At 39.9% G+C, this 23,127-nt stretch overlaps 1 protein-coding gene across 9 annotated transcripts in view; it reads right to left on the reverse strand.

The window, feature by feature from the left end:
* LOC114873991 (protein unc-13 homolog B) overlaps positions 1–23,127 on the reverse strand; it is a 190,774-nt gene that overhangs the window by 162,052 nt on the left and 5,595 nt on the right. For 6 of the 9 annotated variants that reach the window (XM_046285430.1, XM_046285428.1, XM_046285427.1 and 3 more), the window contains exons 2-4: positions 12,233–12,262; positions 8,949–9,078; positions 7,137–7,407 (exon numbers count right to left, since the gene is read on the reverse strand). In XM_046285430.1, the coding sequence (XP_046141386.1) occupies positions 7,137–7,407; positions 8,949–9,078; positions 12,233–12,262 (431 nt within the window). The remainder of the gene's footprint in view (positions 1–7,136; positions 7,408–8,948; positions 9,079–12,232; positions 12,263–23,127) is intronic. The other 3 variants (XM_046285431.1, XM_046285426.1, XM_046285429.1) reach the window with 2 other exon arrangements.

Raw genomic sequence — 23,127 nt, forward strand, 5'->3', positions numbered from 1 at the left:
AATGAAAAATGAAATATTTCATAAAATCGTGATTTGATTGAGAACGAAATCTTCGTCTATTAATTGTTTAAACACCTGCCACTCAACGATACCACAGATTTGATACTGTCAAGCATAGACGGAGGTAGATAAACCGCAGCTACCCAATCAAATTCCCACCTACGACCATCGTGTTCCTCCTGCCCCATAACGATCGTCGAAGAATAGGGAGCCAAAAACAAAAAAAATGAAAATGGACGAACACGAGCGGTGGTTCGTCAATTTCTCGAGTCAACAATTCGCATAGCAAAAGTTTCTCGTGATGAGCAAACAGGTAACCGTGTCCCAAGTTTGCCGGCTACAAATGAAAATCTATCCGAAACGTTTGACCTCCTGACAAGACCGTTTGCCCGGAATCCTCGTAACGAGCGTACAACGAGGAACTTCTCGACCACATGTCGACCGAACGTGATTTTCCGAGGATTAGAGAAACGATTTAGAGCTACCTGTTCTTTCTTTCTCTCTTCTTGCCACAGGCAAGGAAACGAAGAGGGAACAAACGGAAACGGGGATGAAGTCGATCGATCCGAAACTTCCCGCAGCTCTCCATCACTGGCTGGTTAGCAAGGAATCATCCATCAGTCCGAGATCTTCCATGGAACTCAAAGATGATCCCGGATCCTTTTTCCATCAACTTCCAAGATAACCTGCCTCTTTAACGTTGCTTCTTTCCCTCTTATAGGGTGCTTGTACCTATCCGTAGATATATCTTCGTAGCTTTTCTTTTTTCACCACCGCCGTCTATAAGAATTTAATTCCATTTCCGTCCGTACTCCTTGGCATTAAAGCGAAATCCTTCGATATCCCCGATTAACGAAAAAAAAAAAAAAAAAAAAAACACCTTTACCGGAAGGAAGAAACATTGTTGACGGTGTACTCTTGAACGGAACTTAAGCCGTTAATGAAAATGTAAATTCTAAGAAGATAATCTTCCTCGGGGCAGAACTTGAATCGCTGAAAAATCGATCGTCTTATCGTTTCGAATCGATTCTCCAGCGCTGTTTTTACTACAGGAATTTCGACGAGCCAATGTTTCTCCTCGTTTCAATTTACTTTTCCGACGTTCAATTTATCGTAAATGTCTCACAGTTACGGTCGATTTCGTAAGACGATGAAGATATTATTGCAACGAATCGCGAAGCAGCCTCGAGAGCATCCCTTTCTAGTTGGAACTTTAATTTTCAACACGTGACACGGTCTCTCAGACACGGACGAAGCTTTCTTCGGATTCGAATCGAGGATTTTGTCGTTGGGGTGACGTATGCGGCCCCGAAGCAGCTAGAAATGGCAGACCGTCAGCGCGTGGGACAGGAAAACGGAGACGGAGGGTGTCGGTAAGAGGTTTGTCAAGCCTCTGTCATAAAGCAGTGGTGGGCGGTGCACGAACACCAGTTACCACGGATCACTAATACACGTGAGAACGAGTCAGCGAGGATGCCGTCGCCGGCAATGTCTCATCGTCATCCCTCTAGAGTTACTTGACATACCCCAGTCAGCGCATTTCTAATGTGAATCGAACCGGTCGTACGTGGATCTCGCGTGCAGCTTTATGAATATTTTAAGCCAGGCTTGACCCAGATTGTCCTCGCAACAGGAAAAGCAACCTGCCCTCGGCTTCGAGCTCGTTCACTTCGTTTCTCAGCTTTTACTTCTCTCACCCTTTCTTTCCTTCTTCACATTTGTCATTACCCATCTAGATCTACCTTCCCTTTTATACGTCAACCTCTCGTCATCCTATTTCCAACGTCTTCCTTATCGTTTCTCTCCTTTGCTACCTAACATCTGCCTCGATCCACTGTTTAACATTTTCTCGACCAAATCTATCGTTCCCCCTGTGTATCTCTCTTCTCGTTCGCTTATCTACACCTTTGTCGTTCCTATCTCTGTCAGCATTCGCTGGCACTGGAACGCCAGGCTAGTCGATCGATCGTTCAGAAACATGAAAGAACCAGTTTGCCCATGATTCATCAATCCTCTTCCCGTGTTCACGATCATAACGTTTTCGTGGCACGAGTCGAAGGTATCGTAACAATGGGGAGTGCGTGTCTGCAAAGTTCTCGGTCGATCGCAAAACCGACACTCCAACTTTCACTTCTTTCACCGTAATAATCTACCAACAGGAATTATCAATAAATGTCACCGCACACTTTCTCGTAATTCTTTCAGACGAGAGTGCGTGTCTGCAAAGTTCACTTTCTTCCCAACTTTTGTTTCTTCTATAACTGGTAATGATCTTCTATAACTGTCACTGTACACTTTCTTTGAACACTTGACAAATTCACCGAGCCCGTATATTTCTTTTTTTTTTTTTTTTTTTTTTATTCACTCGACCGACACAAGTTTTCACTCGTCACACTGTCGCACTCGTAGCCAGACTGAATGCCTTCGAGCTCGGCATTCGAGGCTTTTTCAAATTGTTCGCTCGACAGTTTTTCCTGCATGTTTGTCAGTCGACCGTTGTACACAAGGAGGGTAGAAACGCGTGAACAAATCCGGGAAATCTTTTGTCAAGGTCGTTGCCACAGTCCAGTTCGAATGTGTGCACGCAGCATAACGGCGTCGTAAAGCACGTCGCCTTGGCTTCCCCGACTGTTTCATTGAGCGTTCGTAGCTGGCTATGCGCCAAGTGACGTCACCGACGGAACAGAGGACTCGAGGATTGTCAACGGTGATGGTGATGGAATCGTGGTGGATGTCGTGGTCGAGGACATGGCCGACGAGAGCGGTCGCCGATACCTCCTCTGTCGCTGGCTGCTGCTTCACTCGAATCAAGAAAACCAAAGGAATGCCACCCTTAAAACGTAAGTCACCCACCCTACCTCGTAATTCAATTTACTCCATTCTCCGGGGAGTTTCCGGGTAAATGCAGCGACACAGGTCTCACCCTCCCCTCCTCAAACTCCCACTGCTTCTCCCTCCTCGCGTGTACGCGAGTCTTTCTCTCTTCCTCGCGAGAAAAAACGCATCGGCATCGATTTATTTTGGCAATTTTTGCATTTGTGCGAAAGTTCGTAGAGTCCGGCATCGTACAATCGATACTTCCAACGAATTTCAACGTTTCTCTTATTTTACGACAGCCATTATACGCTCGTAAAGCGGAAATTGCGTTCATAACGTTGGACGTTTAATAGAAGAAGGCGTTTAATATCTACGGAGAGTACCCCGGCGGTGAACTTTGTTTCTACGCGATTCTATGTATTTCCGAGGACAATTTTACGATCACCAACCGAGTGGATGATAAATAACATTTGTTCGATTGTTTTCTTTCGTTTAAGATTTTTCTATCGTAATTGTTATAATTTGTAGAAAGGGTAATGGAGAAGGAAAAAGAGAAAACATTTGCGTCGTCGATAAAAAGATATATACATAGTAGGATTAAAACCTATCGTTTGCTGGAACGCTTACAAGGAGATTAGGAGAAATCGGTGCAAGAGAGTAGCCGAAGAATGGCACGAGTATTCGAGCATGTATAAAAGTAGGGGGTGGGTTCTTGCACGTGACTGAATTGCATCCTTATCCGAGGTAAGGCTGCCCTCTAATTTAATTTGTTCGACCCTCCGACGAAAGATAAGATGCACTTCGTGCGGAAAAAACAAACAGGGCTTTCTAGTTTCACTTTCTTTGTTTCACGCCCTTGTACTTTGTTCTATTCACCAAGTTCAATCTCCTTCTTTGCTGGTCCGTTTGAAATTCATCAAGCTTGAAAGAATCTTATTTAAAAAGTAACCTGCGTAATCGATTCCTCTTTATCGAACTCTTTTATAAATTGATTTCAATTATACAAAATGGTAATCAGGTTATTGGGAAAATAAGTTCTAAAAAATTGATAGATCGTAATCGAAGGATTAAGAAAAGCAGTATACAAACGAATAAAAATGAAAATCGAAGGATTTGCAATCGTTCATTAACGGAAAAAAAGATTTTTAATAGGGCCATTAACTGGCGAAAAGGGCAAAAATAATTTTACTAGATGCATTGGAAGCTACCTCCCTGTTCCTCTTCGTCTCAGATAAAGAAGCCGTCCAATTTAATTAGCACGAACTCCCCTTTATCGTCGTATGAAAGTGCAGTAGACCGTAGCTCACAAATGAAGAAAGAACGGAAGATAAAGGAATTCTTAGGTTGAAATTCTTTCCAGGAAGATATCCTGTCGGTGCAAGAACCTCGTTGAAGATTCGAGGTGTAATGGACCTTAATTTTGTCCTACGCTTCGCACCTTTTGTTTCAAACCTGACACAAAAATGGTCCAGCTATTTGCGACGAAGAAAAGTTCAATGAAAGCTACTTAAATGAGAAGAACCACTATATGATAGGTAATTATTAGAAAAATGAAAAATTTTTGTATGATAAACGACGGTGGAATCAAGAAGAATAATGTATTAGGAAATGCACAGGATATTACGATGATGATGTTAAACTTGCAATCGAGAAATGCAATTTTTTACTTGCTCGCCATAACAGTCCAAGAGTTGCCATAAAGAACGTATCATTTGCTATGTAAAATTGCTCCACGCGACCAATTTGTCATAGGACTTCTAAGTAGCGACCAACTTACTTTATATGCAAATCGATATCGTCGAGTTTCCCGGGCCATGTATTCCACGGAATGAAGAAGTAACCAAGAGCAGAGAGACAGGGATAGAAAAACGGACGACGAGCGAAATTACATTTTCCAAGCAATTTTAACGTCCGCTGTTAATTATTGATATCAAGAATCATCGTAATACCAGTTGTAAATCTGTTAGGAAAAAACTGTTGAGCATGAATTTCATGGGCCATCGTCGGACACGGTTTTCTCACTTCTCCGACTACAATTACTCGGCCTTTCGCTTCCCACGGGAACAGTTTTTTCTTTCCTTTAGGCAACGAATCGATCGAATGCGAACGAATAGGACCGATATTTTTGAAGGGACAATGAAAACGACTTCTTTGACCGCAAAGGGAAGCTTTCGCGTGCAGACCTTTCGCTCTTTTACGAGTTCGACTTCTAGTTCGTTGCGAAAGTTCGATCGTTCCTCTCTCGACGACCGATTTTCCGCATAATGCTCTGAACCACGGGAAACGACTATACCGAAGGACAGGAAGTTCTCTACCTCCTTTTGTGAGGATGGCGAACCGAAAAAAATATTCTGATTAACGATCGATCGGAAGATTTCATTCGCAAGTTTTAATTAACCAGGGAATCGTTGGATTAAGTGCATTGATTTAAAAAAAAAAACTTGCTATAAATCAATATCGCATAGGAAAGCAGAACCATCGTCAAACGTAGACGGAATTATGGTATCTTTGCTCTCTTATTACCGAGTTTCAGGATGAAAGAGATTCAGGAAAATTCTGGATTCGCTTAATCGAACGATTTATACATGCAGCTTGCATTCGGAACGATGGTTAGACATCGAGTTCGATCCAAGAACATTTCCGTCCGCAATCGAATTAATTCTCGGTCAAGCAGAAACCAACGATTTTCTCGAGTGGAAGTTTCAAGATATTACATTTTATTTCCTGATCGTGGAGACGAACCTTGCTCGTAATCGCATTATCGACCAGTTTGGACCGACTCACAGACCAATCCGGCGCATCGTCCACATCATGGGAACAACCCTGGAACTCGTTACACACTTCCATCGAACGTAGAAAACTGGCGTCGATTGATTCGAGCTCGTTCGATGTGTAAACAGTCGTTTCGGTTTCGTTCCACGTGCGGCAAGCCAGCTTGCACGATTATATCAAGTCGTCTCGATGAGCCACTCGATGTACACGCGATATCCGCTCGATCGGTGATGGATCAACGCTTCCGGGATAACAAGCTTGCTAAAGCGAAAAATTCGCGAAAGCACGCACCTCGTCGCTTGTTACCTGATTTTCTAGCGTGAAATACGATTTCTTACATTTTTTATCGTCCCTTAATGAATTTCTGCAGAAAATTTGTCGTTTACCTCGAGCTACGTCAGCTATGTTTAGCGTTGCTTTAAAATCCTATACCATTTACGTAACTTGACAATGCAACGTATCCTGCGAGATTCTATCGGAACGCGAAGCTCGCACGAAATCGCAATAAATTTTTTCCACGAGAAAACGTATCGTGTTAGCGATTTGTCGACGAGATTTTTTAAGCAGGACGTTGTACTGCTCCCTTTCTCTTAACAAACAGCTTTTTCGATCAGCAGCACTCACGCGATACCATTTAAACGCGTCACGACGACGCCGTATTTTTCCTGCCCCTGTTTAGCTACACTCTTTTTTTTTCTCCCGTTGTTACTAAAATCGAGCAAAGTTCACGCTCGATAGAGTACGATCCCGTGCCATTTACGGGAAAATAACAAGAGGGGTAAGGCACGAGCAAAAAAATTTGCTACACTTTTATCAACGACCCGCGTGCTGATTGGCTTTTACTTCCAGTCTATGCTCATTAAATTCTTGCTTCTGATAATAAAAGAAGATTTTTACGATACGTAAAGAAAAGATACCGTTTCCACGAAAGCGAAATCTAAGAAAATACCTACGTACATACACGTTCGTGCGGTAAATCTGCAGTAGTACAAGTCCCCTTTAGTCAGACCATTTCGTGGAAGCAGTTATATGAAACTACTATTGCTCCATATCGTATCTATTTGATTCTACGTCTAACACATCGCGAATATCAAAGTGTCTCTTTAAATGTTAACTATGTTAACGTCGATAATCCTCAGGGTGCTAATAAAAATTTTGAGAAGCATGCAAAATTACAGGAATAATTCCAAGTAGCAAATTGAAGCATTAGATTAAAACATGACTGCTTAATATCCTTAATAATCCGTATTATCCTATATCGTAGCAGACGTGGCTGGTTCTACGTAAACGGGTTAATACACCCGATTTACAATTTAGATTGTAGACGTACACGTTCGTTGATTGCGATAACGGAAATATCGGGGTGCAGCTTAATCGATAATCAAAATAATACAAAGCGCTATGTCTCGACGTTGCAGCGGTATAATCGAGATTTTCGTACAATGCGTTCGGAAAGTACGGCAGCTCGAGAATGCATGTTTAGGAATTAATCTGAAATGGCGCGCTAACAAAGACAGAAATCTAGCTACATGTATCAATTAGTGTACCGTGTTGGTGAAATCTGGTGGTGCCTGTGTATTGCTGTTCGTGTCGCGCATGCTGTCGAGGGATATGTGTTGTTGTTGTTGTTCTTGTTCTTGTTCTTGTTTCCCTGTCGATACTGTGCTCGTGGATGTATTGTAGGATTGCTTAGACGTTACCTCATTCATGTAGGACACTTCTGATAATGGCACGTAGTAGTAGCCTAAGAAACGATCCCACAGGAAACCCTTGCACCAGACCTCGACCAGAAGACCCGTGTTCATGTCGTTCGTTTCGCTAGATAACAGAGAAATTCGATGTTCAATTGTTAGACAATTGTTCTACTGAGAAATTCGAATAATCATTAAGACTAATTTAAATGATATTGTGTTCTACGTTTCTGTACTTTTGTGCATCGATTCGAGGGAATCAGAGATGCTAAACAGGTATTCAACATCTAATTCGAGTGTTAGATCTAACAAAGAGGAAACAATTTGTTGACTGGGAAAATTAATTGATTAGAACAGTGCTCTGGAGAACAAAGGACTCGAATTCGAATAACGATTCGGTAATTCGATCAATTATCTCTACATACAATTTTCGAACGTACTCTTTATTCCCGAGTTGAAAATAGCTATTTAAATTGAAGATGTTAGAAAATTCAAGCGTCAACATAAATATCGACACGGTTGTATATTGATCGGTACGAGTAGCCTGAATAGATTGAAATTGACCGGTACATTTTCAAGATTCTTATTTTAGGCGGTTACTTCGTCACAGGTTAAATAAATACGATTTAAATGCGGTCTGAGCACACGTAGAGGCGCGTCAAAGGGAAAGTAGGTTAAAGGTTCGCGACTTGCCAAGTAAAGATTTAGCGGCGCCAGTGAAAATATTTCAGAAAGCTAAGATCCAAAATTCTCCTATTTTCCTCTGCTATGATTACTTCACGATTGTCCAGCTCGTATACATTTTAAACGCCCGATCAATAATATGGTTTGCTCAGTCAAAATAACAAACTTAACTAACGACCAGTACTGTTTCACTTTTTAATCCTTTTCTTCATTCACCCCTTATGGTGATATTTTCCCTTCGAGTATCGATTTCTACCCCTTCTTGCTCGCTCGCGTCGACAAAGCGGGCTTCGTTTTTTGCCTCGAGTATAATTATGCTTTGGAATAATTTTGTCGACGCCCTTTTACCGACGAGTTTTATCATCCAGATATTATCACACAGTCGAGCGGTGGAGGTTGCCAGGAAATACACCGTGTCCTATGATATGCTTATTTATAAAAAAAAAACCCGGACGATGGTAGATGTAATGCTCTTAGTATTTGCAGCAGCTTTTTATTATTAGCCGGGTTTTTATACCCATTCTTCTAGTGCTCGCTTTATTCAGTTGAAGTTCAAATTGTTGAATGAAAGTTTACGGGTTGATTTTATTTCAGATATGCAGCCCGTTGCAATTAACGTAGATATAAATTACACGGTGCAGTATTTACAGAACTTGTAATAGGTGAAAGATACATTTAACGATACAGTGTGTACATAAGAACAAAGTTGAACTGCACATTTAAGTTAAATGTTTTTCTATTACGACGAATGATACAATCTCGAAAGTGCTTTTAAAAAGCGTTAAAATACAAATACGTTTTAATTTCTGCAATTAAAAATTGAGGATCGAAAGATCTCTTCTCCGATTCCCTCTTTGATCGACGCTGTTGCTACGAATCATGGAAAACGCTTGAAACTTCTCAACGATCCTCCAGACTTTGTCGTAAACCATCACCCTTCCCGATAACCCAGTGTTCGTAATACGTTCACAAACGTGTACTTACAAAAGAAAGTCTTGCTCCCAGCATGGATTGGCCCCTTTCACCGTCACCGTCGTCGACTTCACATTCTGCAGCTTCAGTGTTACGTAGGAGTTGAATTGATCCGCTGAAACGGTTGTCGATCGTTCTGAATCTAGCGTAAACGTAAACGCGTGTCCCGTTAATTTCGCCCGATTGTTTCGTTTGCACCAGCAGAAACGGGGAAAGGTTCTGTGACTTCGATTGATTGCACAAAGACAGGTCGCGTGTAAAAGAAATCCGTCTGACGGAAGTAGAAACGTTGACGTTGACAAATACGAGCACGAATTGTCACGATAGTCGTATACAAAATTCTAACCGATTGTTTAAAAAGATCATAGAAAAATTGAAATTGAATGGCTGTATCTACTGGTACGATCAAAGTGTTGAGTGAATCATTCCCGATAATAAAGCATTGAACATTTTGTTGCTTTGTTTGTGCGAAGAGCATGGAATCACGTTATTTTCAGCGGTTTCTTTCCGCGCCGTGATCGCGAACGACTTTAATTAAAAAATCTTTTAATTACCACGTGCCGGTGCCAGCCGTTTGTATCACGAACGCGTGCAACTCGAAAAATAATAAAATATTTCCAGCCTTGATGAAACTGTCGGCCATCGAGGGCTCAGAAATCGTAACGAATATCGAGCATCGTTACGTTTCAGTCGTGTCCCGTCGTTTCCAGATACAATTAAAAAGTTATTTACAGCAACCACCGTTGGAAGGCCATTCCCAAGTGTTCTTCTCTACACATAATTGCACGAGAAACGAACTACCTAGTGTCGCTCGAGACAATATTTTCCGATAACCTCTCGAAGCCTGACCCGTCTAACAAGCCATAACGACAGAAAACATTTATAAACCGACGTGAAATCGATACCAGAAATATTTTTTTTTTTGGTTTATGTTAATAATTTCTGAAAAGGTGCGAGACCAGTTCCACCCCCGTCCCTAGTTGGTTACGCCAATGCAGGGAATCGTAACGATCTTGAGAAACTTCGAACGTTTCCCAATTTACGAAGGATACGGACAGTCCCTCGTCCCATCTACTATATGTCTGGAAAGCGGTGCAGCTGAACCGTAAAGCTCAATAAGCCCTCGTCTACGTTCTGCTCGTGTACGCGTGTACTCTATGGCTGCAAGCTCTCGATAACTCACGAAAAAAAAAAAAAAAAGAAAAAAGAAAGGAGAGTCCGAGAGAACCGATATCCTGTGTGTGCGTTTCAAATACGAACCGTCTAACTCGCAATTTCGTTTTTCGTGCAACGAAATTGTTTCGACAAATAGAAGCCGTTACCGCGATTACAGAGATCTCTGAATTTATCGTGGAACAAGAGATTTGTTTCGAACAGGAGAAAATTGATTAAAAGCCACAATGCTATTAGAAATCGAATTCGAAATGCTCGATGGAAGTGAACGAACGAATCGAGAGAAATCGTGCGTAGCGAGGAAATAAAAAACGAAACGAATAAAGGTATCGTGTCGGAAATTAATTGATATTTCAAAGAATTTATTTCGAAGACCTTTGAAAGGAATTAGATTTCGAGTACTATGATTTGTTGATGAAGCGGAAAGATTGATAGAACAAAAGTGAAAATCGAATAGAGATACGTGTGGCTATATAAGTACGCAAAGTTATTAGCAGCTCGATTCCGTTCGAGGTTGGAAAATATTCCGATTGCTTCGTAAAGCGAGACAATTTCCATTATCGATGATTGTTTAATTACGTTTAATGCAATCACTGCCGAGTGAGTTATTTAAGGCAATTATAACGATTTAACAGTTTAAGTCGATTATACAGTCACAGGTTTGAATCGTTTTGTGTAAACGATACTCTTGTAACTAAATTTGAAGAAACATCATCTCAATGCGCTAAATTTCTCTTATATTTGTCACTTCCATTTTCCCATGTCTGACTAATTGATCAAACATCTCTGACGTTTCGTAAATTTATTCTATGAATATATAATCATTTCAGGTGTCAAATAAACTCAAATAAAATACAACATGAAAGGGATTAAAATATTCACTACCTTCTGTTTCATAATGGCAAAGAAGCAAACAATCTTTCGCGAAAAAAAGAGGAACGAAAAATATTTGATTGCCAAACTGTAATTGATAAAAGATTCAATCTATCAAATTTAGTCTATCCAAATACGCGACGAGAAAATATAAACTGTGCGAATGTTGCTTTCACGTCGACGTTTACGGAAAATAATGATTCTTGCAGATGTGGTTCGCGTGACAGCACACGTGCCAGCATTTATAGGATACAAAAAGACGCACGATATGAATGCAAATTTACTGAAAGTCTCAAGGCTTTTATCTGTCACGGCATTCTGTCGCGAAGTGCGACACAAGGTAGATAAACCATCGGAGCGCAACAAAAAATGGCTTTGAAAGACTGGAACATTTCGTCTGGTTTTAACAAAAAAAGATGCGATGCAATCGACGCGTTTAATTCGATATGATTTTCTAAAAATATGATTACTTAATTATTTCGAGACGTGAAATTTATGACTCCAACGGCAGCTAACGCATTAACAACCCCTCGTTGAAGCTAAAAAAAGAATAATGGCTGGTGCGCGCAAATTATCTGTTAAACGTAATACACAGCAATCGAATGTTCGATCAACAAATTCCCACGTATCTGAAATCTATTTATACTCGAGTACCATCAACGAATCGCGCGTAACGAACTCCATAGGTTGTCCCGTCGTTATCAGTAATGATTTCAAGAATGTCGAAGCTCCCCTTCAACAGAACAATTCTGCGTAATAACGCAACGTTTCTTCTTACAAACGGGTGGGTGTATTACTTTTCTCGTTGAGAGATTAAAATCCGAATGAAAACTACGTAGAACGTTCGAAGGAAGTGTCTCTTGTAACGTTAGGTTGTCCCGAGGATCACCGTTGATGCTGCGCAGAAAAATTATTTCTGCATGAACAGAATATCGCGATATTCCGGTTGAGAAGTCACACAACCTTTAACTTGGAACCGTTCCAGTCGGGGTGCAACAAATTTTACGCGAACCTCAGAACTGGAGCGTGAGCAAGAGCTTCGTTTTATGAAAGTATCGCATCGATTCCAATTTTCGAAACAATCGAACCACGACGACCGATCGTTCACGATTTTTCGAATCGTGCGTTACCCTCCTCTACCCTTCGAGGATCGGTCGAGGAACAACTAAACTTTTCGCCCTTCCTCAGGCTGGATCCGAAATCAACGACCCGCCCTGTCCCTCACTCCACTGTTTTGGTAGAATACAAACCTTCCTCGCAGACGAACCTCGCCTTCTTCACTGTAACAAAAACAAATCGTGTAAATCGTAGATACGCGATTGAGCTGGCGAGCTTTGTTTACAGGACACCGGTTAAGAGTTAATATTAACAGTACGCGAGCCACTTAATTTCATTGAATCAACAAATCCGGCTGCATGCGTGTACGAGGCTCGTCCATAAACGAAATTAAACCTCGTCGGTTCGATTGAAAGCGTATATACGCAGTTTGAACTTTCAGAATAATTAAAAGCGAAATTGTGTTATTCCACTTATTTGTCCTAACGCGTCCGGCTGGATGGTTAATTTCATTTCACTCGGGACCGAATTCATTGATCGAACGAAAATAGAACGGACAAATATAATACGAAGGATAGTGCGTATTAATATGTTTACAGAAAAATACATTTATCTTACTATATGTTTGTTTCGAATTTATTAATTAACCACCACGATGGGAATATCCATATCTAATGAAATACTAGAATAGAATCTCTACATAATTTTATTCATTTCTGTTCAGTTTCGTGAATTTATATTGCAAGCGATAGTTCGATGCATCGATGAAAAGTCGGGTGATTTTCGAATTCATGGAAAGCTATTGAAGCGTAGTAAAAGCTATCCTCGGGCACAAAAATAGGCATCCACTTTTAAATGCATCTCGAAATCGAAGACACATACGCGGAAATTGAAACCGGCTTTGGTGAATTCGATTTCGACGATCCACGATTTTCCATTCAACATTCACTATCTGAATAAATCAATTCGCCGCAATTCACGTATGTGACACTTCAACGACAATGAGCCTGCCTTGAAACGGCTTCCATATATGCATTTTCCGAACGCGTAGACAGATAGGACACTACACGCAAACACGAGCCTCGATCAAAGTATTCGAACAGGAGACGGGAATTCAATTTCTTCCGGGGAGAAAGCATCGGTAACGACATATAAAATGTACTTGACCAACTGTTCCCGTATCGATAAAAAGAAACCGGAGGATAACAGAAACGTTGTCGCATTAACGGATCCATCCGTGGGACCGCGTGAAATTTTTCTGTGATTTTAGGTGCTACTAATCGTTGCTACAATAATCGTCAATAAAGTAATTTTCCTCTTATATAAATTGTACAAAATTAATTAACGCTACGATATCGATGCTTCCACGTGTCTCATCAAACCAGAGAACCGATTACACTTAATAAGATTCAAAGATACCTCTAGGTCAAGCAGCTCAAGCATTATTCCACGTGTGAATTATATTATCGATCGTAATGGGATATAATTGTAGATAAAAGAGTAAGTGTAGGTACTAGAAATTCACTATTTTTCAACGGATGAGTTTAACAAGCATAGATTACACGAAGAAAACGATTTTCCTATAATATATTTCCCAAACACGCACGAGTAATTTGCTTGAACCACCGAGCACCGAAAGTTCAGAAACTTATTAATTAACGACTATCTGACGCATCCGACGTCGATGCATCAAAATTACTAAACTTTCTTGTTTAAACGTAAACAAGGATTCGAGAATACGGATCCATGGATATCTGATCGTAACAATATTTTTTAAATAGAGTTCTAGCGAAAAGGTCACGAAGCGACCCGTGCATGCTCCTGTTCGCACGAGCCAATGGAGCTGGTGAGTTCGTGCTTAACCGTACCTCTACCCGTACCTCTACCCGTACCTCTACCCGTACCCGTGCGTGTTTCTAAGTGAATGGGGACAGGCTTCTAACGAACCGGCAGAGATTTAAAGCAATGACCTGTACTAATAAATACCAGACAATATGCTGGAATCTAAGCAAACGAGTAACTGGCCTAAGGTTAACTGCGATACACAACAATGGCTTCGGCAAACTTGTGTGAAATACACGCAAACATCCTCTGCTCGTATAGACGAGCAACGTGTAATCCGAACCGTCGTTAGGTGATAATCGCGAGTATTTATTCTGTCATGCGTAAAGCTATTCCTGTTAACGCTTCATAAAACCGGAATGCATTCGTCCATTTAAAATACCATTCAACAGTGTGATACGGCCAAACTTTATATTTTAGAAAGATCGAAAAGATGCCGATGGCACATTTGTTACTCCATAATAATATAATACCCAACGATTCATATCGCAACGTGATATTACCTTCAGATAAAGGAATCTGTGACGTGAACGCGAGCAAGGGTTGTAATTCCTGAACTCGTTCAACATACAAGGTTGTTTCATTCAGGTCGTATCGATTTCTTTCTGAGATTACATTTTTTTATCGAGTTATGTTAATCATACGAGTTATGTTATGTTCAATATAAATCCAGATTCATGCATTAACAATGTTGCGAGAAAAAGTAGCACAACGCTCGTTAGCCATAAAACTCGTTACATTTTTTGCTCTTTCACTGTTCTACGTTTGAGTTCCATAAAAATATATGGATTTTTAATTAACACTGGTTATCAGGAACCAATACAAAGTAATGAAATGTAAAATTTTTCTAAAGAAAGAATTTATATTTGACTATCGAAATTTCTGTGAAAAAATATCGATAGCTTGATTGGGATTATATTATGATTTAATATAAACACATGAGTTCAACGTTGTTGAAAATATACATTCGAAACTCCCGATTGGCGGATTCTGGCTACTACCAACAGGTGCATATCACTTAATTATCCTTCTTTTTAGAAATTAATTACTCTAGACCACTTAAAAGTGCCTTCGCTCCTGTACACGATACCATTTGATATCTACACTGGTTGGCGTGCAGCCAGGTGCGATTGAAACCCAATATGCAACGAGAAAACCGCGAAAAAAAAGTTCTGTTGGTACTACATCAAGTCTGAAATCATGAAATCAAACGGAAGTGTAACAGACGTTACAGTAATCGATGCTCGGACAAGTGTATTCGCAGCAAATCTTAGAAATTCGTAAAAATGAATAATAAAATTGTAGTACTATCCAGAAGTATGCTAGAAGGATTGATTGTTAGAAGTTGACTCGAAAAGATTGATTAAATTTTTGTTTACACATTTCATCTCTGTGTGCACTCTCTGTGTAAGCAAAGCAAAGTTCACGGATTTGTTTACTTACGCTAGATTGGCTAACTTTTAGGCTTATGGTTTACGAGAATGTTGACCAAGTTTGACTCGTGGCAGAACATTCACGAATCCATTGATCAAACGTTCGTCTTGTAGCCACGAAGTCACTGTTTAATGTAAATCGAATGCGGGTACACATCGACTCCAGAACAAACTAATTGTAAGTTCTATTGAGAACATTTTTTGAAAAACCAATGATTCGAGAGACACCCTGTATAGAGGTGCAGGCACTTCGAGGAATATTCAATACGTTCCTAAGCACGCTGACGAAAGAAGCAATATAAAAGCAGAATACGTGGAGTCTCAATTTTTCAAGTTGCCTGAAGTTTCAAGCACGGAAAATATGAAAACGTTCACACCCTTCAAAGAAGCTTACCCCGCCGCATAGGCGGGCAAGTTGCAAAAGCATCGCCGAAACGTCATAAAGTACAAAGCACGGTAAGAGGGAGTGGTACGTCCTAAGGGTGCTACGATGTTGGGGGAACGACAAATTCCATAGAAAACGCGGCAGGGTTGTGGTATCTCCGTGTACCAAGTTACGCGTCGTGTCTTTTACCTTCGAACAACTCGAGACAATAGACGTCTACCTATGAATACCAGTCGAGAAGTTCTTGTCGACGTTCTCGTCGACATTGTGTTGCACTCACGTTTTCCATTGTATCTGTTCCTCGACTAGCAACGCGGGGGAGCGTGTGGCCGTGCACACGTTAATGGGATACTATCAACCTTATAGATTTTTTTTTTTTTTTTTTTTTTTATTCTCGTTTCAATGGCACGAAAATGCAACAGCGAAGACGTTATTTATTGGACATTATTTATAAACTCGATTATATTGGAGAGAAATATTTATGTGACGAATAAATCCTTATCGTTGCTTATCAAGGCATCACGGCTTTTCGTTTAGTGTATCACCACGGTAAGCGACTCGGTATCATCCCCGTGTGTAAAACGTTCAAGTGTCTTCATCGGGGATCTACCATCGCAAGAATAGCCCAGGGATAAGGATTTTCCGTGCGAGGAATGAGAGACACCGTGTCTCTGGAATTTGACCTTTATTCGAGGAGGAAAATTTTGAATTCGTGCCACTGTTGGTTCTATTAAAATAATCTTGATCCGTAGAGAAGAATATGCAATTATACCTCTGTATAAAGTAGTAAATAATAAAAAGCGATGGTCTTCTCAAAATTTTAATTAGTTCATTTCAAGTATCGAGGAATAAGTTTTTCACGTTCATTTTCGTCAGCCATTATTAAGTGTGAAACATGCGTGTTACGTTATCTTATCGATCTTATCGCGTAATTGTAGATATATAAATACCTTCTATATGTTTCCCTTAAATCTTTTATCGCGAGGGTGTTCCTCATGTAACATGAAATAGGGACACGAATCAGTTCCACTGAAGATGTAAAAATCCATATCGGTGTATGAAAAATAATCGATAAAATATTATTTTCATTTTTTTTTTTTTTTTTTAACTTTTCTAGCATTCTGTACGTCTCTTCTAGGCTGCTTCTTTTGAAAATCAATGGCTTATCTAACCAGACCGCGCTTTTTATCTTCCTTCGATATCGGCTCATTAACCTTTCAGTTTGGCTCGTTTTTCGTGGGTGTTACTCGTACAACGTTGTACAGGTATAAACGCGGAGTGCAACGATTCTGCGGAATCATTGGTACGCTTGGCACATGCGTGCCAGCCTTAATCCACGACGTCATGCGACTGCGGAAAGACGGCGTTTCATAAGGAAACAACGACAAAGCGCTCGTACGTTTACGGACTTACATATTACAAGGATCTAATAAGAGAACTCTTCCCTAGGTAAATTCTTTCCTTCTCCTATCGTTTCCCCTTCCTTCTCTAACGTTCAATCCTTTGTAATGAACCTTGCCGGCAGTTGCTTCAAAATGCCAAACGTCCAACCCGTCCTCTCCACACCATCGACTTTGCGCTTTTATGAAAAGGACGCGGGAACAACATTTCTATTGAAATAGAAACCAGATAACAAAAATATGGAATGCTATGAGAAAGACGTTCTTTCACCGTCAGCCGCATGAAAAACGACGGTTCAAGCATTCGAGAAGGGAATTCCTTTGCCAGAGGAATTTCCTTCATGTACATTTCGCTGTTGAACTTCGCGAAGAATTTTTTTCAAAACTATCTGACAGCGTTACGAACGAAGAAACACGTATGCTTAAATCGTAGCGAGGAAAAGAGTCTTTGGTTTTCGTTTGCTGAATTTTAATTTTTCTTATAGAAATAATCAAAATCGTATTGTAAATATAAAATGAAGGAGTAAAGGTAAAAATGCTACTCTGGGTGATGCTGAAGCAAAGTACCTACAGTGTAAAGGAGATGAAAAATGGTGTTCTTAATAAGTTTGTTAAACTTTATACGAGTTTGAACATGGGCGTGATTGACCTTTGAATTCTCCTAGCGGTAGTCAGACACAGCTGCAGTGCCCACGATTCATCGTAATTACGGAATCTCTAATGAGACAAATCAAAGGAGCTTCCCAATGTACGGAACGAATTAATTACTTCAGTTGCGAAGTTCCCTACACAGCTGATAATCTTACACGCCGACTCGCTATCGATAAAGCTATCGGTAGGCATTAATTAGTGTAGTCGTTAAATTAAATCAATAACACAATTCGGCCGCTGCATTCTAATCTGATTAAATCGAGAAATTAATTGGCCGTACGTGATCAGAGTCGAACGTTACATCAAATGTATAACGTTCTGTGCTTAAAATATCAACTAAATTTAATTTCAACGTCGATATTGTTTATCAATATGAAATATTGGACACCGCAAAAGTTCGGACATTTATAATCAAAATTTTACGATACTCTCGTGCAACAACAATAAAAGCAATAAAAGCGAAGGAACTTTCGCGTTATCAATTTTCAATAAATTACAGATATGAAAAAAAAAAGAGTAAAAAGGAAAATGAAGAAATTCCATCGATCGCTCTGAAAGCAGAAAGAACAATCAATGACTATAAATCTGATTCAATGGCGTTCTAAACGTCCGAAACACGACGCATAAGATAGATAAGATAACTATATTTGCGATTATCATCCATCACGGTTTTTCTAGAATCACCCTTAAGTGAACATATGGCATTATTGATGCAACATATATATTTTAAGAAACAATAAACTCATCCGATTCGTTAATCGTTTATCACAATTACATTGAAAGCTTTTAAAATGTTTAAAGAATATTTAAAAAATGAGACAAGTTTAAAATGAAATTTACCATTCCGAAATACATGAAATAGCTAAACCTTTCCGTTAGATTCCATGTCTGAAACGACTTACGTTCATGTGTACGTATACATGCATATATATGTATGTATATCTCGTTCAAAGTGAACTGAACGAATTCCGACGATCGGGAATATGACGTCTTATCCTAAGGGTTCCTAAGACCCCTTGAAAATCAATAAATCTCACCAGTTTCCTCCCTCGATAAAATCAAACAGTTTAACGCTCCCCGAACAAGATTCTAATTTATTCACTGCTCAATATTGGATGCCATAAGCAATTTTTCTACTTCATAAATCTACCATCTTTCAAAAAACTTCCCGCAAACATTGTGTTAATAATAAAGAAGACATTCTAACGTATCTATGCGGCAGCTACCGTTTTAAACGAACTTTTAATTGAAAATCGGTATCCTATCATTCAACGTGTTACACGAACGACACTGAATCTGATACTTTCGATTGTTCTTCTACTTTTATTTCGTAAGATACGTAAATCAAGGGCGACTTTTATTCGTCTTTATCGCACCGTGAAATCCAATATCTCGTATGCGAAACTTACGATTTTACACGAACTGATGAGGAATCGCATTCATGGCTCGTATAATCGATAAATCTTTTCTCTTCGAGCACGGCCATCAATAATCTACACGGCGAGAAAATAAAGCCTCTCTTTACTGTAATAATAAATTGCCGCGCGAGAGGAAATTTTTCAAAAGTATTTTGTTGCTTTAGTTAATATCGGCCTGTTTGAGTACGCCAAGTGAGTCAGATCGATAGCATACCATCGATGTGTGTTTCGCGAAGGAATAACATTTTTAAACAACAGGCTAATGACTCAGAGACTACAATTCACTTTTATCTCTTCGTTGCGCTCTTTTCTCTTTTCGAAAATCTTAATTAACGTTATTAAAGGCAATTTGGTAAATGCGCTCGTTTAATTTAAGCTAACGAGATTATTCAGTTGCGAATACGTACAACGAAGAAAGAGGATTACGTAAACTTGCCAGCCTGTTTATAAAACGTTCGATGCACCTTTTCATCTCGGCTATAATAAAAATTTCACCCTAACAAGCAATAAATATTCGAAAACGACGTACGTCCTGCTAATAAGCTATGATTTATTAATGACAAGAATTTATGCAACTACTTGGGCAACTAACTCCGCCGATAACAAGGGTAAAAGTTGTTACAAGGTTGCATCTTAACATTGAACAACCAAGAGAACAACCATTTACACTTCTTTATTTTCCTTCTCTGCCAAGAGAACCGTGTACTCTTTAAGTTTTTTAAAATAATTTTCAATTACAGGGCTTTGAAAATCAAATATTTTATTCCACAAATCAGAGTCACAAAAATCAAGCTCTTAACCAAATCTTGTAAAACTTTCAACCCGTTTACTCGTTGAACCGTGTAAAACCTTTTTCGCGTTACAGAAACGAAGGTCTAATTTCACGTACAGTATCGTGAGTGCGATTTAAAAAAGAAATTGGAAAATCTCGGTCAGATGTTTGACCTGGGTAGGCGATAAAGAGGTATCGAGTTGTAAAAGGAAGGAGAAGAAAATTTGAAAAGGGAGCACTGGTGCCCTTTATATCCAGGCAATTGGCCATACGCCTAAATGATTTATATCGTGCAGTACATTTACGTGGAAGAGGCTTGTAATGAGCGACCTCCGCCGGGCCTGCACTTAACAGAGTTTCTCTCTCCTGTCCAATAATTCGTTCGATAATATTGTTTTCGCGCGTAATTAACTTCCTAGCTAGCAGGTGAACCGGTCCTCGTGGCCTCCTCCCTCGTGAAATTACCGATTGCCAGCTGCTCTATAAAACCAATAACCGTCACAAAACACAGTTACCCGGCAACGACCGCTCGAAAATTATCCGCTGGAGAAGACACGTCGGAAGAATCGAGAGAGAAACACGTGGATGCTGATAGATTTTTCTAAATAAGACGAACTTCGTATTGCCTCTTGCTCGTTGACGCGGATAATAATCTTATCGATACATATTCTAGGAAATCTTGAAAATTCTGATGGAAATTCATCTCTTGTTGACCTTTGCAGAAAGGTCGAGTTTGGGTAGAAATATCGCGTAGGTACGAAAGAACGTTAGGGTTGTTTTCTTCGTTCTAGACAACGTGTGGGAAAAAGCCGTCGTCTGATGAATCAATTAATCGAGTTAAACGAACTCTAGCGTGTTTCCATTCGCCTACTCGCAAGGATCCATCGGATCGACTATCTTGAAATAATGTTTGCACATTATTTCGGTCCCGTAGCTAATATCAGTCCGCAGTTGGAAATATCTTGCCGGTGAAACTGATTTCTACGCGTCACGGATTTTCTCCGTTTATCGGAAATAAATAGAAAGAGAGAAGGAATCGGATGAGAATGGATAGAAAGACGGATGATCAGGGAATCGAGGGGGAAGAGAGTAGGATAGAGGAAGAAGAATCCATAATCCGTTGTCTGGCGACAGTCAAGCTATTGCTTTTTCTCCTTTCCTCGAGAATCCCTACCCTTTCCTTGGCTGAGTTCAAAGCACCCCATTTATAATGACGATGCCCGTATCCTTAACCAAGGACGATCCTTCCTGCGGCTACAAACTCCCACAAGATCCTCATATTGAATTCCTACCCTTTCCACTTCAAAACCTCACGATACCTAGTTATCTGACTTTGAACGTTGGAAAATGGAGATGTATCGCATCGTTTTCAGGTGCATGCTTGATAAATATACGTACACGGTGTCGTGTAACTGATGACGCAAATGAGGTGAATCCTTGCGTAAAATTAAACTCAAAGTGTAGCATAGAATGTTTTGAAATTGTTAAGTAAGGTATTGTTTTCGAGAAAATCGAATTACGGGGGTTAAAATGTTATGAAATGTATTCGTCAAACACAATGATATCTAAGAAATGTTCTCGAGGGTGGTTCAGCATCAAAAACACACTTTTCTTTGATAAAAAGGGGATCTAAATATAGGTACAAAAGAATACATCCCAATTCATGTACTCATACATGCAGAAAAGTAAACGTAGCAAATTTTAGAATAAGGAAAATGAATAGTCAACTGTACATTCAATGTAAATGAGTATAAAAGCAAAAAGAGCCTTATTTATGGAATGCTTGGATCGCATGTTGGATATTTTTCATACATCAACAAATTATAAAGCAAAAATACAGATATTAAAAAGGTTACGAGCAGATTTTGCGAATTATCGTGGATAAAGGGACAATGGAGTTTTTACGTACAGGATAATTCTGCTATGAATACACGTTAACGGACGGGATACACGTAGGTTTTTGCGTGGCGAAAACATTTTTCTTCGGAGAGTAGAAGTTGTACGCAAAACGGACTTTAAGCTGCATCATAAATATGCATTACCTGGAAGCCACCTGCAGGAAGCGACAGTTAAAGCCACGCCGAGCATGTTACAGATTACAATTGCGCAAACAATTCACGACAGTCGGAACGAACGAACGAATCCCATAACCATTAACAAAGCTACAAACGCAATTACTTTAACCTCGTGAAATTTAGCTAAACGCTTCGTTAGTAGCATTACAGATCATTAGCCGAATTCTTTCCTACGAATCATAATCACAATCCGAAAATCTCAAACAATGTTAACACTAGATTATCGGAGCGAGTCAATTTTATTGCTATATGTAGAAAAACTTAAATAATCTTTTTTTAAACATTATGAAATGTATACAAATGCTAATTCCTTCTCCTCTCCACTCCTTAGTTCTAAAAATCCATATGTACAGGCAAAATAGATACATACTCAACATCCGGCAACCTAGTGTTAAGTGTAATAAATCGAAGCGTGAACATCTGAAGACTGTTAATTTCCAAGTTTCGTCGAACCACCTGTCGTATCTACGTACTATTAGTCGGTGCTCGATTTCGTGCGCATACCTTTTCGGGGTTGCCTTAATATATCGGCGTCGGGACGCCGGTACACCGACGTACAGGCACAAAGTGGCAACGGTAGCTTAGATCAAAGCGTTCCTAAAGTTCATTCCGGACGAGTCCACAGCGGTATCGTCGATGCCAAGCCAACGGATAGTTTATGAAGATAAGCAGAAATTCTACGACCTGTAGACCCTGTTGGACGACCGGTATTCTCGATCGTTATTTTTAGCGGGCACCCACTAGAAATCGTCTTCTATTTGCTAGACCGTCCTTTCAATCAACCTAAGTGGACTTGCACCGAAAACGGTAACCTGAAGAAGACCTCCTCGACCAGCTAAAGGCCGGGAATAAGAAAAAGCTTTCGGAAAATATTGTCTGAACGGAATTGCCGTTCGACGTGTTAAAAAGAAGAGACTGCCGAGAAAAGGCAACTAATCTAGCGACCTCGTGAATTTTTGCCCTGTAATGGTCACTTCCATCACCGTTGGAAACTTTCCGACGAATGACGCCACTTGTGGTAGAAAAAAAAAACTAATCGATCCGTTAAAAAAGAAAAGAAAAAAATCGGTGACGTAAATGAAAGTATCTGTAGGCCAAGACGGGAGTGGAAAA

The sequence above is a fragment of the Osmia bicornis genome, chromosome 4, assembly GCF_907164935.1.
Source record: "Osmia bicornis bicornis chromosome 4, iOsmBic2.1, whole genome shotgun sequence".
NCBI classification, from domain to species: domain Eukaryota; kingdom Metazoa; phylum Arthropoda; class Insecta; order Hymenoptera; family Megachilidae; genus Osmia; species Osmia bicornis.